This window comes from Lygodium microphyllum, chromosome 1 (assembly GCF_053477565.2).
Source record: "Lygodium microphyllum isolate KBCC chromosome 1, Lygodium_microphyllum_v1.1.10, whole genome shotgun sequence".
Classification (NCBI taxonomy): domain Eukaryota; kingdom Viridiplantae; phylum Streptophyta; class Polypodiopsida; order Schizaeales; family Lygodiaceae; genus Lygodium; species Lygodium microphyllum.
The window spans coordinates 154,125,969-154,138,522 of NC_141135.1; the positions used below are offsets into that span (position 1 = coordinate 154,125,969).

General features: G+C 40.6%; 1 protein-coding gene across 5 annotated transcripts in view; it reads left to right on the forward strand.

Moving 5' to 3' along the window:
- Nucleotides 1–316: 316 nt before the first annotated feature.
- Nucleotides 317–12,554, forward strand: part of LOC148041852 (uncharacterized) — a 218,910-nt gene continuing 206,672 nt past the window's right edge. For all 5 annotated transcript variants that reach the window (XM_087683285.1, XM_087683277.1, XM_087683293.1 and 2 more), the window contains exons 1-2: nt 317–530; nt 5,960–6,040. In XM_087683285.1, the coding sequence (XP_087539411.1) occupies nt 443–530; nt 5,960–6,040 (169 nt within the window). In that variant the 5' untranslated portion in view covers nt 317–442. The remainder of the gene's footprint in view (nt 531–5,959; nt 6,041–12,554) is intronic.

Below are 12,554 nucleotides of genomic sequence, written 5' to 3' on the forward strand. Positions count from 1 at the left end.
CCCAATAAAAAATGAGATAAAAAATCTTTTACTCTAATAATGAGAGAGAGAGCACGTCAGACATTAAAACCACCTTAACCTTGCATGCAAATTTGAATTCAAAATTTGCTTGGGAAGAACAATCGGCTCGGGGGGAAAAAATGGAGGTTCGAGGGATAACCAAACTTCCAACCAAATAAGAGAGTATAGAATAGAAGAAGATTAATACCTGAACCTGACTACACGTGTCAACCTAATTATAATATATATGATAATATGATAATTAAAAAGGAAAATGAATAAAAAGCTTCTCGTTTTCAATCGCAGGACAAAGAAATCATGTTTAGGGACCGGGGTGGCACAACACAGCCGTAGCCAATGCAGGAGAGCACCGACGACCATGATCGATCAATCGGTTGATTGACTCGTGTATATATATATATAGAGAGAGAGAGAGAGAGAGATGGATTATGGCGGCACATGTCTGTTCACTGCGGCGTCACGCATGCGCTGGAGTCGCTCGTTGCCATTTTCCTCGTTAATAATCCTCGGTAACAACTGTCGTTCGTTCTTCTTCTTGCTGCTTGGCAATAAATAATGTTTGTGTTATTGCCACGGGTGTATGAAGGCAGTCTCTCGATCAGTCGCCGCAAGCCCACTTAACAATGATCTACCAATAAGCCTGAACTTGCTCCGAGGCATGGCTGCAAGCCTAGTTCTAATGACAACAGGTCCTTTTTACAAGTTTTTTTGTGTCTTCCACCCGAAAGAGATTCAGTGGACGTACTTTACAGTATACCGGTTGCATTCACAATAACTTTTAGCTATTTTTCTATGTGGGTAAAGGGGCACTCTTCGCTTGTTTCCCCTAAAGTGTTCAACAACATGAGCTTTTGCTGGGCTCCATACCTAGGTTCGGTTGAGGTCACGAAGCTGCGAGCGGGGGCCCCCTCCCCCCACCCGGCCCCCGCGTCTTTCTGTCATAGTGTTTAACATCACGAGCTTCTACTTGGGAGGCACCACATAGCTACCTACTACCTAGGTGCGGTAGTGGCAGGGGTTGCCCTGCTGCCGGCCCCAGGGTAGCAACCCTTGCACCCTGCCCCCAACCACACCTAGCTTTTGCAACACCTAGGTCCTTCCCTTGCAAAAGCTAGGTGTGGTTGGGGGGCAGGGTGTAGGGATTGCTATCCCAGGGCCAAGCTAGGTGTGGTTGGGGGTAGGGTGCTGCCGGCCCCGGGGTAACAACCCTTGCACCTAGCCAGGTATGTGGTCCTTCCCTTGCAGAAGCTCATGATGTTGTTATAATTCACAATGTGGGAATTATTGTGGTCCTTCCCTTGCAAAAGCTAGGTGTGGTTGGGAGGCAGGGTGTAGGGATTGCTACCCCAGGGCCAAGCTAGGTGTGGTTGGGGGTAGGGTGCTGCCGGCCCCGGGGTAACAACCCTTGCACCTAGCCAGGTATGTGGTCCTTCCCTTGCAGAAGCTCATGATGTTGTTTTAGTTCACAATGTGGGAATTATTGTGGGAAGTTGTTTAAACCCTATTTAAATCTTGTTTCATTTGGTTATCTCTGATGAGAGCACACCAAACCATTTTTGTGTTCTCCATCCAGAGGAAACCCAAATGTACCTTTACATATCATTTTGGGAGATGCCAAGCTCGGTAAGTAAGGTTGACCATGAGTTTTCCCAGGTCAAAACTCGCCCAGCTGCATCATCTGTCACGAACGACGCCGCTGCAGTTCCATTTGATTGCAGTTAATGCTTTGTTGCCCTTACTGGCCACATTGTGCTGCAGAAGTCTGTACCTTGGACACATAATGTTCCGATCAGCATTGCACATTTGGGAAGGCCTTGCATTACACAACCAGGGAACCGATTCCAGTTACACAACTTATAGAGAGGTTCCAGTGGTATGGCAGATTTTACTAAGCAAACACACTCTCGCTTGCTTATCACCACTTCAATTCAAGCACTTGGGCTGGCCATCCTCCAACATATAGTGTTGTTGTGATCCACAGGGGAGATGCCATGTTGGTGTTCATGGGACTCGTAGCAGATTTGGCTCTACAAATTTCTGAGCTTACTCCTTGGCAGTAACTGTGCTTGTACGCTAAGTAAGGGCACAGGGGGTCCTGCATTTGGTTTGGAAAACACACGACTGCCCTGAGCATCATAGAGTTTTCTCTTCTTGCATTGAAATTCCGCCCCAGCAAAAGCCTGCTGCTACACCTCGTGGTTCTACTCTATCTCCGAGGTGAGGTGTCCTGAGCAGTTGAACCACTTGGTATATTTGGACTGCCTGTTGCCATGGAGCAAACCTCAAGGGGCATTTAGACAGGGTGCAGGTACATCATATTACATGATGGAGAGTGTCGTAGGGCCTTCTTGCTACCTGGACTCTAGGCCAATTTCTCACTTATTGGGAATACGACCCCTAACAAGAACAATCATTGTTTCACTTTCAAGCTTGGATCAGGTCCTTAGCCTCATCTTCTTTCTAAGCAAGTGGGATCTCAGAGTAAGCCTTCTCACAACCTTTAAGGGGATCATGGCATCAGGAGACATGCCGCAGAGACAATCTAAGGGCTTGGTTCATTGCATTGCTGAAGGTATCCCTGATAGATTGGAGATCACTTAGTGGAGACCAATCACCTTGCTAGAGTGCCAAGGTGATGACTCTTCAATTCTCCCCTTTGATGCCAAAACTCATTTGCTCCACTTAGATAGGTTGAAGAGCAATATCATGGATAACATCTTCAGCTTTGATGCTAAAATTCATTTGCTCCACTTAGATAGGTTGAAGAGTGCAATATCTTGGATAACATCTTCACCTTATGGTAGTCCATAGGACTTGCCTACTCTAGAGACCATGAGCTTATTATGTCGCTTCTCAATTTTGAGAAGGCTTATGACAGAATAGATTGGGAATTTTGGAGGTCACCACGTTTAGGATGGGATTTCCAGGTCAGTGAGTCAGAGAAGTTGCAACATTATATTTTTTGGCACACAGCTAGGTCCTAGTAAAGGGATCTATAACACATAGATTCAATATTCAAAGATCAGTGAGGCAAGGCTGCCGTTCTTTCTTTTTCTTGTTGTGCTAGAGGCCAATAAATATTTTCTGACAGTTAGGTCCATAGGCATCTAGGAGATTATGATGTCCATGCTGGTCTTGATGAACTTTTAGATGTTTCATGTGGAGTTTGTAAATGAAATGGTGCTATACTTGGATGGGGATGAGAGCAATCTTCTGGCCTTCATAACAATGATGGCGATCTTTTGTAGAGCTTGAAGGTGATCTCATCAATTGGCACAATCAGTTCTTTTTTCCTATAGTGGGTTGAATGTCTTCAAAATCCGTTGTAATTCTTCTGATTTACAGGAACAATCATTCATGCATGGCTGAGATTTCTTGGCATGCATTGCAAGACAGCCGTGCAGAACCTGATTAATGTTGTAACTAGGTCTGAAACAGCAAATCAAGGCTGAGGAAATTCAGATTTGCAGAGGAGAAAGGGATGAGCAGTAGGGTAGAAAGGACAAGACGGAAGATTACACATCACTGACTGTGTTTCCAGCCATGGAAAGTGATGTAGATCAGGTCGCCTTGTAGAAATTAGGGTTTTGCTATTGTCTAATCCTCCAAAATTAGGTTCAGCAATTGTCAATTGCTCCAAAATTTGCATCAACTGCTGCATATTGTTCCAACACTGATCTCCGTAGCCTTCTCCAGCCTTGCATGCCCGGGAACCACACTTGAATTGGAAATAAAGAGCCCAACATGGAAGATACACTTACATACAGCCCAGAATTGATCCAACTTGACATTTGGCAAATTTCTATTTTCACTGGGGCCTCCACATGCAAATTTGATCTGAATATCCCTTTGGCCTTGTCCTTGCTGAAAATAGCATTAAATGGTGCCTAACCTTGAATTTAAATTCCTAACCTCTTTGAACCAGAACGTATTAAAACTTTCCATAAACCTTACTCTAGGAGATTAAATCATTTAAGTCTCTATCCCCATCACACTAAAAGTCATTTCCAAGGGGATATTTGATGTCCCTGATCAAAATCTAACCTAGGTACCCCATCGGCACTTGTTCACACAATCTCTACTAATGTCCCACCCAAGCTAGGGAATGACACACATTCAACTTAATCTCACATGTGCACAACTTAAGTGTCACAACTAAAGTGTCCAAGGAGCATTAAGTTAAAAATTCACGTCCTCATGACACTGTATCTCATCATTTCCTTCCATCGGATACTTCTTCGCCCATGCCTTGCCTTGCATAGCTTTTATTTATGGAGGATGTATTTTGTTTCCCCCCTTAGTGTCGTTAAAAGCAATTTAAAAAAAAGGAGGAAAAAAGAAAAGAAAAACCAAAGACCCTTTAAATAGGGCTGTCTAAAAGAAGATATCCTCTGTCCCTATATTCTTGGGGCAGCTGATGAGCACCCTTGGATCGATAGCCTGGTTGCTTTGGGTGGGATCTTTCAAGGAGTGAAAAGATGGTAGAGATAGTCCCTCATTCTGTATTGGTCACAATCCTTTTGGGCTTGAGAGGGGGTGTTGAGCCACTAAATTTAGGATTTTCATTAACCTATAATTAAGTCCCTTTAAACCAGCCCCAAATGCACATTAATGCTGAATTTATATGGCTTATTTTTGGCAGTAGGCCAAATGCACCCTGAATCCTTTTTAAATAGGATTCTATGTGAGTGCATCCCTATCCTACATTCATTATTCCAGCCAGCTATCATCAGCCCTCATTTGGCCCACTGCTATCTACATCCCTTCACCAGTAGATACCTTAGTTCATGGTGCTTCCGATGTGCTGTCCCAGCTGTTTGTGCAGTCCTCCTACCAGATGACCTGATTTGGAGTGTTTCTATTGCATATTCATTGCCAGTTACTCATCATCCAATTGTTCCACACCTTTTCCTAGCGAGGAAACTTCCTTTCCATCTTCATCATCAGATACACATTGTCCAAATGTTCCACCCCTGTTCCAGCCATGTAACCTATTTAGGATCACTGCTCAGCTGTGTTTCCAGCATCCATCACTGCTGCCAGCTGTCTGGAGTCACTCAGCTGCTTGTCTTCATTAGATACCTTGTCTTTTGCTGCCGATTCAGGCCGCCCAGATCCTGGCGACCATCCTCCATATGGTTCACAACCTTACGTTTGCTACCTGGAGGTCTCAGACAGTGCTGCCATTTGTGTTTACCAGCCTGGCAGGCCGACCTTCTAATCAGATTGCCTTTGTCGTCACCTTCTATTTAGCTAGACTTGACTTTTCAGCAGTCTGGGCTGATTCTCAGCTCCACCATCTTTTCGACATCATTGTAGTTGTAGACTACATGCTGTGTTTTGGGATCCATTTAAGGTATGAAACCATGGAGATGGGAGAGACTGTAGGGTAACCATGAGTACATGAGGAGCAGAGATGCTTTTTTTTGTACTTGGGATCATGACACTTTTTCCATGTTTAGTCATGTATGATCTGGCATTAGAGCATTTCGGACTGTTTGTTTATTCAGCATTTGTTTAACACTTCATTTTAAATGTATCTTGTAGTCCCATACAGGGCTTATTTTATTCTTTGTATTTTGACCTCAGGAAGGTTTTTCCTTGAGGTGTTATTTATTCCTTTTTTCTGAAAAAGGAAACTTGTTTCTCATCTTTTTCCCTATTAAGGATTGTGATAGTTTATAGACACTCTTCTCATTACAATCAAGTATGTGTAATAAGCCTCAGTCTCATAGACCATCATTGGAACTTGTATAGATCAGATTAGCTTTATGATGACCTTTTCCCTTGAATAACACACATTTATTAAAACTAGGAATTTTTTAAATAGTATGTGAAATTACAATTACATATTCTGAAATAAAGTGCTGAAATTCACGTAACTTTTTCTCATCAATAATGCAGATTTACTAAGCTGAAAATGGTAATTGTTTTGCAGATATGATGCTTATAGTAGTATCTGTGTCACCACCACCACCATCATCATTAGTTCCAAAATCACCTCCTCCACCACCTCCAGGTGTCATCTCAGTTGCTTATTCCAACCAATCAAACTTGTGTATGGTGTCTAGTAATGTCTTTGTATCAAAAATGTTTGCTAGTTCAAGCAAAGAAGATGAGCAATGGCTACTGGTTTTAATGAAATGCAGAGAGCAGAAAAATAAGGAGAAAGAAGGTTATATTAAATCTCTTTTGAAGATCATAGTGGTAGTATGAGAACAAAACTGTGAATGACCATATGCCAACAAAATACACCTTTGGCCTTTATCCTTCAAGATTGTTGAATAGGTTGCATTAGACTGTTGAATGAAGGGCAAAGCCTTTAACCTATCCTGCACACCATTGAAGGTTTCAAAGTTGACTGCTGCCCCACCTTTGTAGTCTTTGACTTTTGCCCAAAGATGTCAAATTATCATGCATGGCTGCAAAATGGTAGATCTGGTGATGCCATTGCTGTGTTTGCATTCAAATATGCCCGACAGGGCTTCCCAACTAATAAGTATGCCAATTTGTGTTCTTGGCTGCATGCCAATGTTATCATATATGCTAGTGTGCATTTCAGGCTACAATGCGCCATGAAAATCTCCTTGGACACCTTGCATAGGTGGCTGAAAACCAGCTATATGTTGCATGCTGTTTTTGGTGGATATAGTGGCATCTGTAGCCATAAACATTGAACCAACCCCAATATTAAATAATTTGGAAGTGTAGATGGTTGAGGAATCGTTTTCTTTCATTAGGAACATGCTGCACATTATTCCCTATTGTGTGAACATTTTTTGAAATGGATGGTGGTGTATGTAGTGATTTTGACAAAAGGATTACCCATGAGCCTTGCTTGTTTAGAATGTGAAGTAATTTTTAAATCTTTAACATTGGGAATTGATTACATAAATTTAGTAAATTAAGGTTACTAAATTAGCCCCCACAAATTCATGAATCATAACAAGACTTGCCCGTTGTACCCTAAACATTGCATCAACTCCCCAAACACCTTGTACTTGTGGGGTTACATGTGATTGAGTTGCATACTTACTGATCACAACACAATAGAAAAAGAATCTATATCATTCTAAATGAATTTGCATTATCAACTATTTATTGAATTTGTTTTCTTAGTAATTAATAGATATCTAGAAAAGTGCATTAGAGTTGGCCATTGATGAGTAATCACATGTTGTGGTGGACCCACATAGTGGGTTACAAGAAAGATAGTACACACTTCGACTTGTATGACTCGATTGGGTGCCTTTGATTGTAAGTGAAGAATGAAACTTTAGAATGTACATATTTTTACATAGAATATCCATATGAGGATTTCAACATTGTTTTTACTTGGAAAGAGCTTTGAAATGATGCTCATATTGAGGGGTCCCTAAATATTAGGAGATCTCAAAGTTCTAGGAGTCTTGAATTGGCCTAAAAATGCGAATCCTAAAAGACAGGGATGAATTTCAAAAATAGAAAGTCTAATTTGACAGTGCTGACTAAATTTGGTTGCTTCTAATTTTTGCTAGTTACTAGTTCTCAACCCAAAAAGAAAGTCTATAAAGAAAAGACCCACACAAGCTTTCAAGTGTCCCACCACACTTGTGTCACTGTATGACATATAGATGGGATAGTTCTCTTGCACTACTCTACTTTCCCTCTTTGCATAGTCTTCCTTTCTTCTATAAAAGAGCTTATTCTCTTAGGAAGAGAAGGAAAATCAACCTTTCTTCCTCATTGATTAGCAATACATCAATATGGCTTCTTTCTTGGTCTTGAAGTGGAAGAAAAGCTCCAAAAGAGGTATTGTAATGCATTTATAAGTTTACTGTCTCGTTAAAAAACAATGAAAGAAGAGAAACATTGAGAAATTTGAAGTGTAGGATGATGTTGGAGATGTCTAGAATCAGCTTTGTGGCCATCTTTAGGTGCTTTACTTAAGTTTACGGCAAGAAAAACTGATATTTAACCAGAGTCCTTTAGGGATAAGCTCAATTACAATAAGCTTGAGAGCAAGGAGAAGTATTTCTCACTCTCACAAGATCATGTAAATGATGTACATATGTACACATGCATTACATGTATATACTTACTATGGAAGTACAATTAATTTCTTTAGATATTGAGAGTAGGATTAATGCCTTGAAGTGTTGGAAAGATCTGCCAGAATAGACAGTTACAATAAACCAGATAGAGAGGGGGGAGGGGCATTGGTGCTCATATTCAACCGTCAGCTTGTCTTCATTTTATGTGTCCATGGATGTGATATTCTAAAGAGTTGTCATTTTCAGCTTCAAGTATTTATTTTTTACATTTTCTCAAAATGTTAAGAGTAAAAAATACATGACTTTTATAAGTGCGGGCATATTATGTTGTATGGGGCGTTTATGACCCTAAATCATTTTGAGCATTCAATGTTTCATAACATGTGTTGAGTGCTTTTCAAGAGGGATTCCTATTCTTCACTTCCATTACCACTATTATGTGACATCTTTTAGTATTTGCCCATTGTACATTTCAATGAGTAAAAATCTTGTTGTAGTTAAAATTACAAGAAGTAAAAATGTATGCATTTGCTTTTCAAGATGACCGCAAGCTCACCTCCTTTAGAAAGATAGTGATGTCTCAACAAACAGAAGCATGAAATTAGTTTTTAGGCACCCAAAGGCCAATAAATCACATTAAAGCAAACACTCAATTCAACCTAATTGTAAATTTTAGCAACTTCATTCATTTCATAGACAATTGAAGCTAGAGTGATCTTGCACCACCTTATTGGGCCCAAAGCCTGGGTCCTTTTGGGTATTTCTTTAGATTACTGAGAATGCTCTAAACCCGATATAAATGATTGGATTTCTACCATTTTCTAGTGACATAATTGCTCTATATGTGCTCAACAACTTTCTCACCTTCATTCTTGGACTCAAAACAACTCTTAACTTGTTAAAAAAGTCTATTTGAAGACTTCAGCTTGCCAAACCCTAGAAATGGGAGCCAATATTTAAACCTGAATTTGCGGAGCATTCACTTTGGTAATTGTCTTCCATAGTTCCCATGCAATTCCATACTGTTTCTCTTAGAAACAAAGGATTTCTCATGATAGAATTGTGAGAAAATCATGTTCTTTGTGATAGGTTGATCCAAAAAGTGCACAAGGCTCAAGATCTTAGAGAAAAAGAGGGGATGTTAGCCTATAGTGTCGTAATAATTTGTTTTGCTGAAATTTAGATCAAAATCAGCAGCAATATCTACTGATATGGAGCTATGGAGCTATCCTGTTGATTGCCATGTTGAGAGACGATAAATGACTTCTGCCTTGACTTCCACATGTTATGTACTTGTATTCTCTATAGCTAGAGGAGGAAAAAACAACAGCAAAATAATCAATAATGCCAAGCAAGTGGCATGGGCTGCTAAGAGGGAAGAGAGAAAGCCATAAATGGCAATGTATACCTTTCTAAATAAAAAAATTTCCCTATATTTTGTTGTACACTACATGAGAACACTGCATATGAGCTTTTTCGTATAGCATAAGAACAAGTTTTGAGCTGTATTTACACTTGTATACAGCAAGTGTTTGAGTTGTAGTTTCTTTTGTATATAGCATAGGAACAGTCTTTTGTTATTTTATCTTGTACAAGGCAGTTTTACTTTTCATTGTTGTCACTTGGGTGATAGGATTTTTGTAGAGACTTTTTGTTAGGAGACTTCGTGGACTTTCTTGGAGATTTTTTTTGTTTTGTCTTGAGACTTTTTGGACCTGACCTATAATGAGCAAAGTGAGAGGTAGAGTTTGGACCTGATCTGCAACGACTGAGCAAAGTATGAGGCAGAGTTGGCACTGGACCTATAAGAGTCGCTCCATCCCAGTGATTTTTTTGGGTATGCATGTCTTGAGAATATCTTCTCCCACTGCCCTAGGGTATCTCCAGATATTGCAATGTAGATCTTTTGTCTAGCCTCTTCATCTGTAAAAAGAGAGGGAGCAATAATTGTAACATCAACCACTTTTGAGCTAATGAAGTGTGCAATTTGTGTTTACTTCTATGTATCTTGCGTACTTGTAAGTTCTCTGTCTCCCTCTTTCCCTCTCTCCCCCTTCCCCCCGACTCCAGTCTGCATTGACCACAATGCTCCACACTTCACTCCACTTCATCTCCCCATCTCACTCCAATCTTCTCTCTTCTCTTGCACCAAACTTCTCTATCCTTACCTCTCCTCTTCTTGCTCCAGACTTCTTTGTCTCAAGACTTCTCTCTCCAAACTTCTTGCCTCTACTTTCACACTTCTCTGTCTCTAGACTTTTTCTCTCTCCTCTTCCCTCCAGACTTTTGCCTTCAGTATTCTCACCTCTAGGCTTCTTCTCTGTCCTCTTTTCTCCAAAAATTTGTCTCTAGACATCTCGTCTCTTATCTCTACAACACCCTCTCTCCTCTTTCCCCTAGAGATCTTGCCTTTAGAGTTCTCAGACTTCTCTTTGTAGTATTCTCTTACCTCTTCTCTGTAGATTTCCTTGTCGCTGTAGCTCTCTCTACTCTCTGTTCCTTGAGACTTTTCTTTCATCTTCTTTTGAGACTTCTCTCCCTGTGCTTCTCCCCATCCTTCTCTCTCCTGTTTTCTCTAGACTTTCCTCTTCCACTCCTCTTTGCAGTAGCATTTCCTAAATCCATTCCAAGTGTCTAAAACCACCATCTAGTGATCTTATGACCCCCTTTGAACCGATGTTTCTTGAGCTAAAAAATGACTTATAAACTGATTAGCTCTTTCTTACAACCCCAAAACTCAATTATTGCCAAACTTTCATTAAAAAAGAAATGTGCTCCTAGAGAGAGTGTGTGTCGCCAAATCCTAATTTGGGAGGATCCACTCATCTATACATAGATAGGTCGACCACCACTCAGTGCTATCTTGTTTTGCAGATTGTTGGCACCTGGTCTTTGCTGTTCGCACCCTATCTTTTGAAGGATATCTTAGTTTGAGTTATTGTCCATCAGTTTGCACTTGCATCCAACTCTTCTCTATTAATTGATGACAGTTTGCAGCCCTTGTTTTCTGTGTTTTCTGATCAGGGTCACATATCATCAGCTGGTGACTAATTTGCAACCTTCATCTCTTGTGTGGCAACATTTGTGACCAGAAGTTGATGCCAGCCTGCCGCATCATTTTTGCAGCCTATGTTTACTGATTTGCTGTAGTTTCCCAGCTGCGACATCAGCATTTGCAGCTGCATTTCCATTTTTACTGTTGCCTACATCATTTTGACACTTTTCTCAGCTTTGCTGCTCATTGTTCGAGTTGTCTAGTAATGGCATTAGCCTCATCCCCATTGTTAATACCGACACTCTCAGAAGACTCCTCAAATGCATTCTCAACAATTGGAGGTGCCCACAAAGTATTGGCACCACCTAAAGCTCCTCTCCGAGATTGCGTGACATGAGGTGCAATAATCTCCTTATACAACATAGTATATATATCTGTCCTTGTATGGAATATCTAGCGTCTCTTTGCATTTCGTGATATCTGTCTTATTGGGGTTCACTTGACAAGGCTCAATTGGATAGTCAATTTACTCAAGCAATCATAGATTGCAATGACAAAAGACTAATCTCTCCAATTGTTGTGTAGAGAGTTTATTTCTTTTCTTGGTATGGGGCAAAGCCCATGTACTCTAGTTTCTCTCACAAGGTTCAGTGAAAGAACTATCATTGCAATGCGTCTTTGAAAGAAGTCAAGTTAAATAAAAAAGGAATATGTATAATGGGAGTTGGGTGATAGATCAAATGTTTGCTTATACCAAGATAGGTGCCTCGATGCCATATTTTTCGCTCCAAGAGACTAGTTACAGTTGAGGCTCTTCTTGCTTTGCAATGTGTGATCCAAATATTGCTTGATTTGTACAGTTTTTGATTTCTTTTCTAGAATTTGTGGATAGTTGAAATTAATCAACTAAGAATAAATGGTTGTGGCGGATTAAGTGTTAGAATTTGTCAAGTTTGGGCAGTGCCCATGTAATTTGTGTGGTGTGGACGCTTTAATAAGTGTTACTTTAGTGTGTGTGTACCTAGTGTCTTGACATTTAAAAGTACTAATACTAGGGATTAGAGTTAGTTAGCTGAACTCTAGTCAGTTGATGGAGGGCTAATCAGGTCAACCTTTGACCTAACTTAGATTGTACCCTCACTCTTTTTAGTTGAGTTTAGCAAGTATACACTACTCTCTTACTTCAGCTCACTCACCATCACTGTCTCGTTTTCTCTCTCCTCCATAGCTGATTCATTTTCTCACATTTGGTAGTATCAAAGAAGCTCCCACACGGGTTCCGATCAGCCATTGCCACCCTGGTGCCGCTCCGTCTGAGATTCTACTGCCATTAGCTTTTGTCGTTGTGAGAAAGAGAAGAGGAGATGGAGCTTTTGCTACTACCGCCGTCTCCAGAGTCTACCAGCTCATCCCTTCAGTTTGCAGTATTGCCATTGTTGTCTGACACTATCAGTAGGTCATGTTAGTAGCATTTGTGTTGCCAGGGGTACTACCTATTGCGTTGA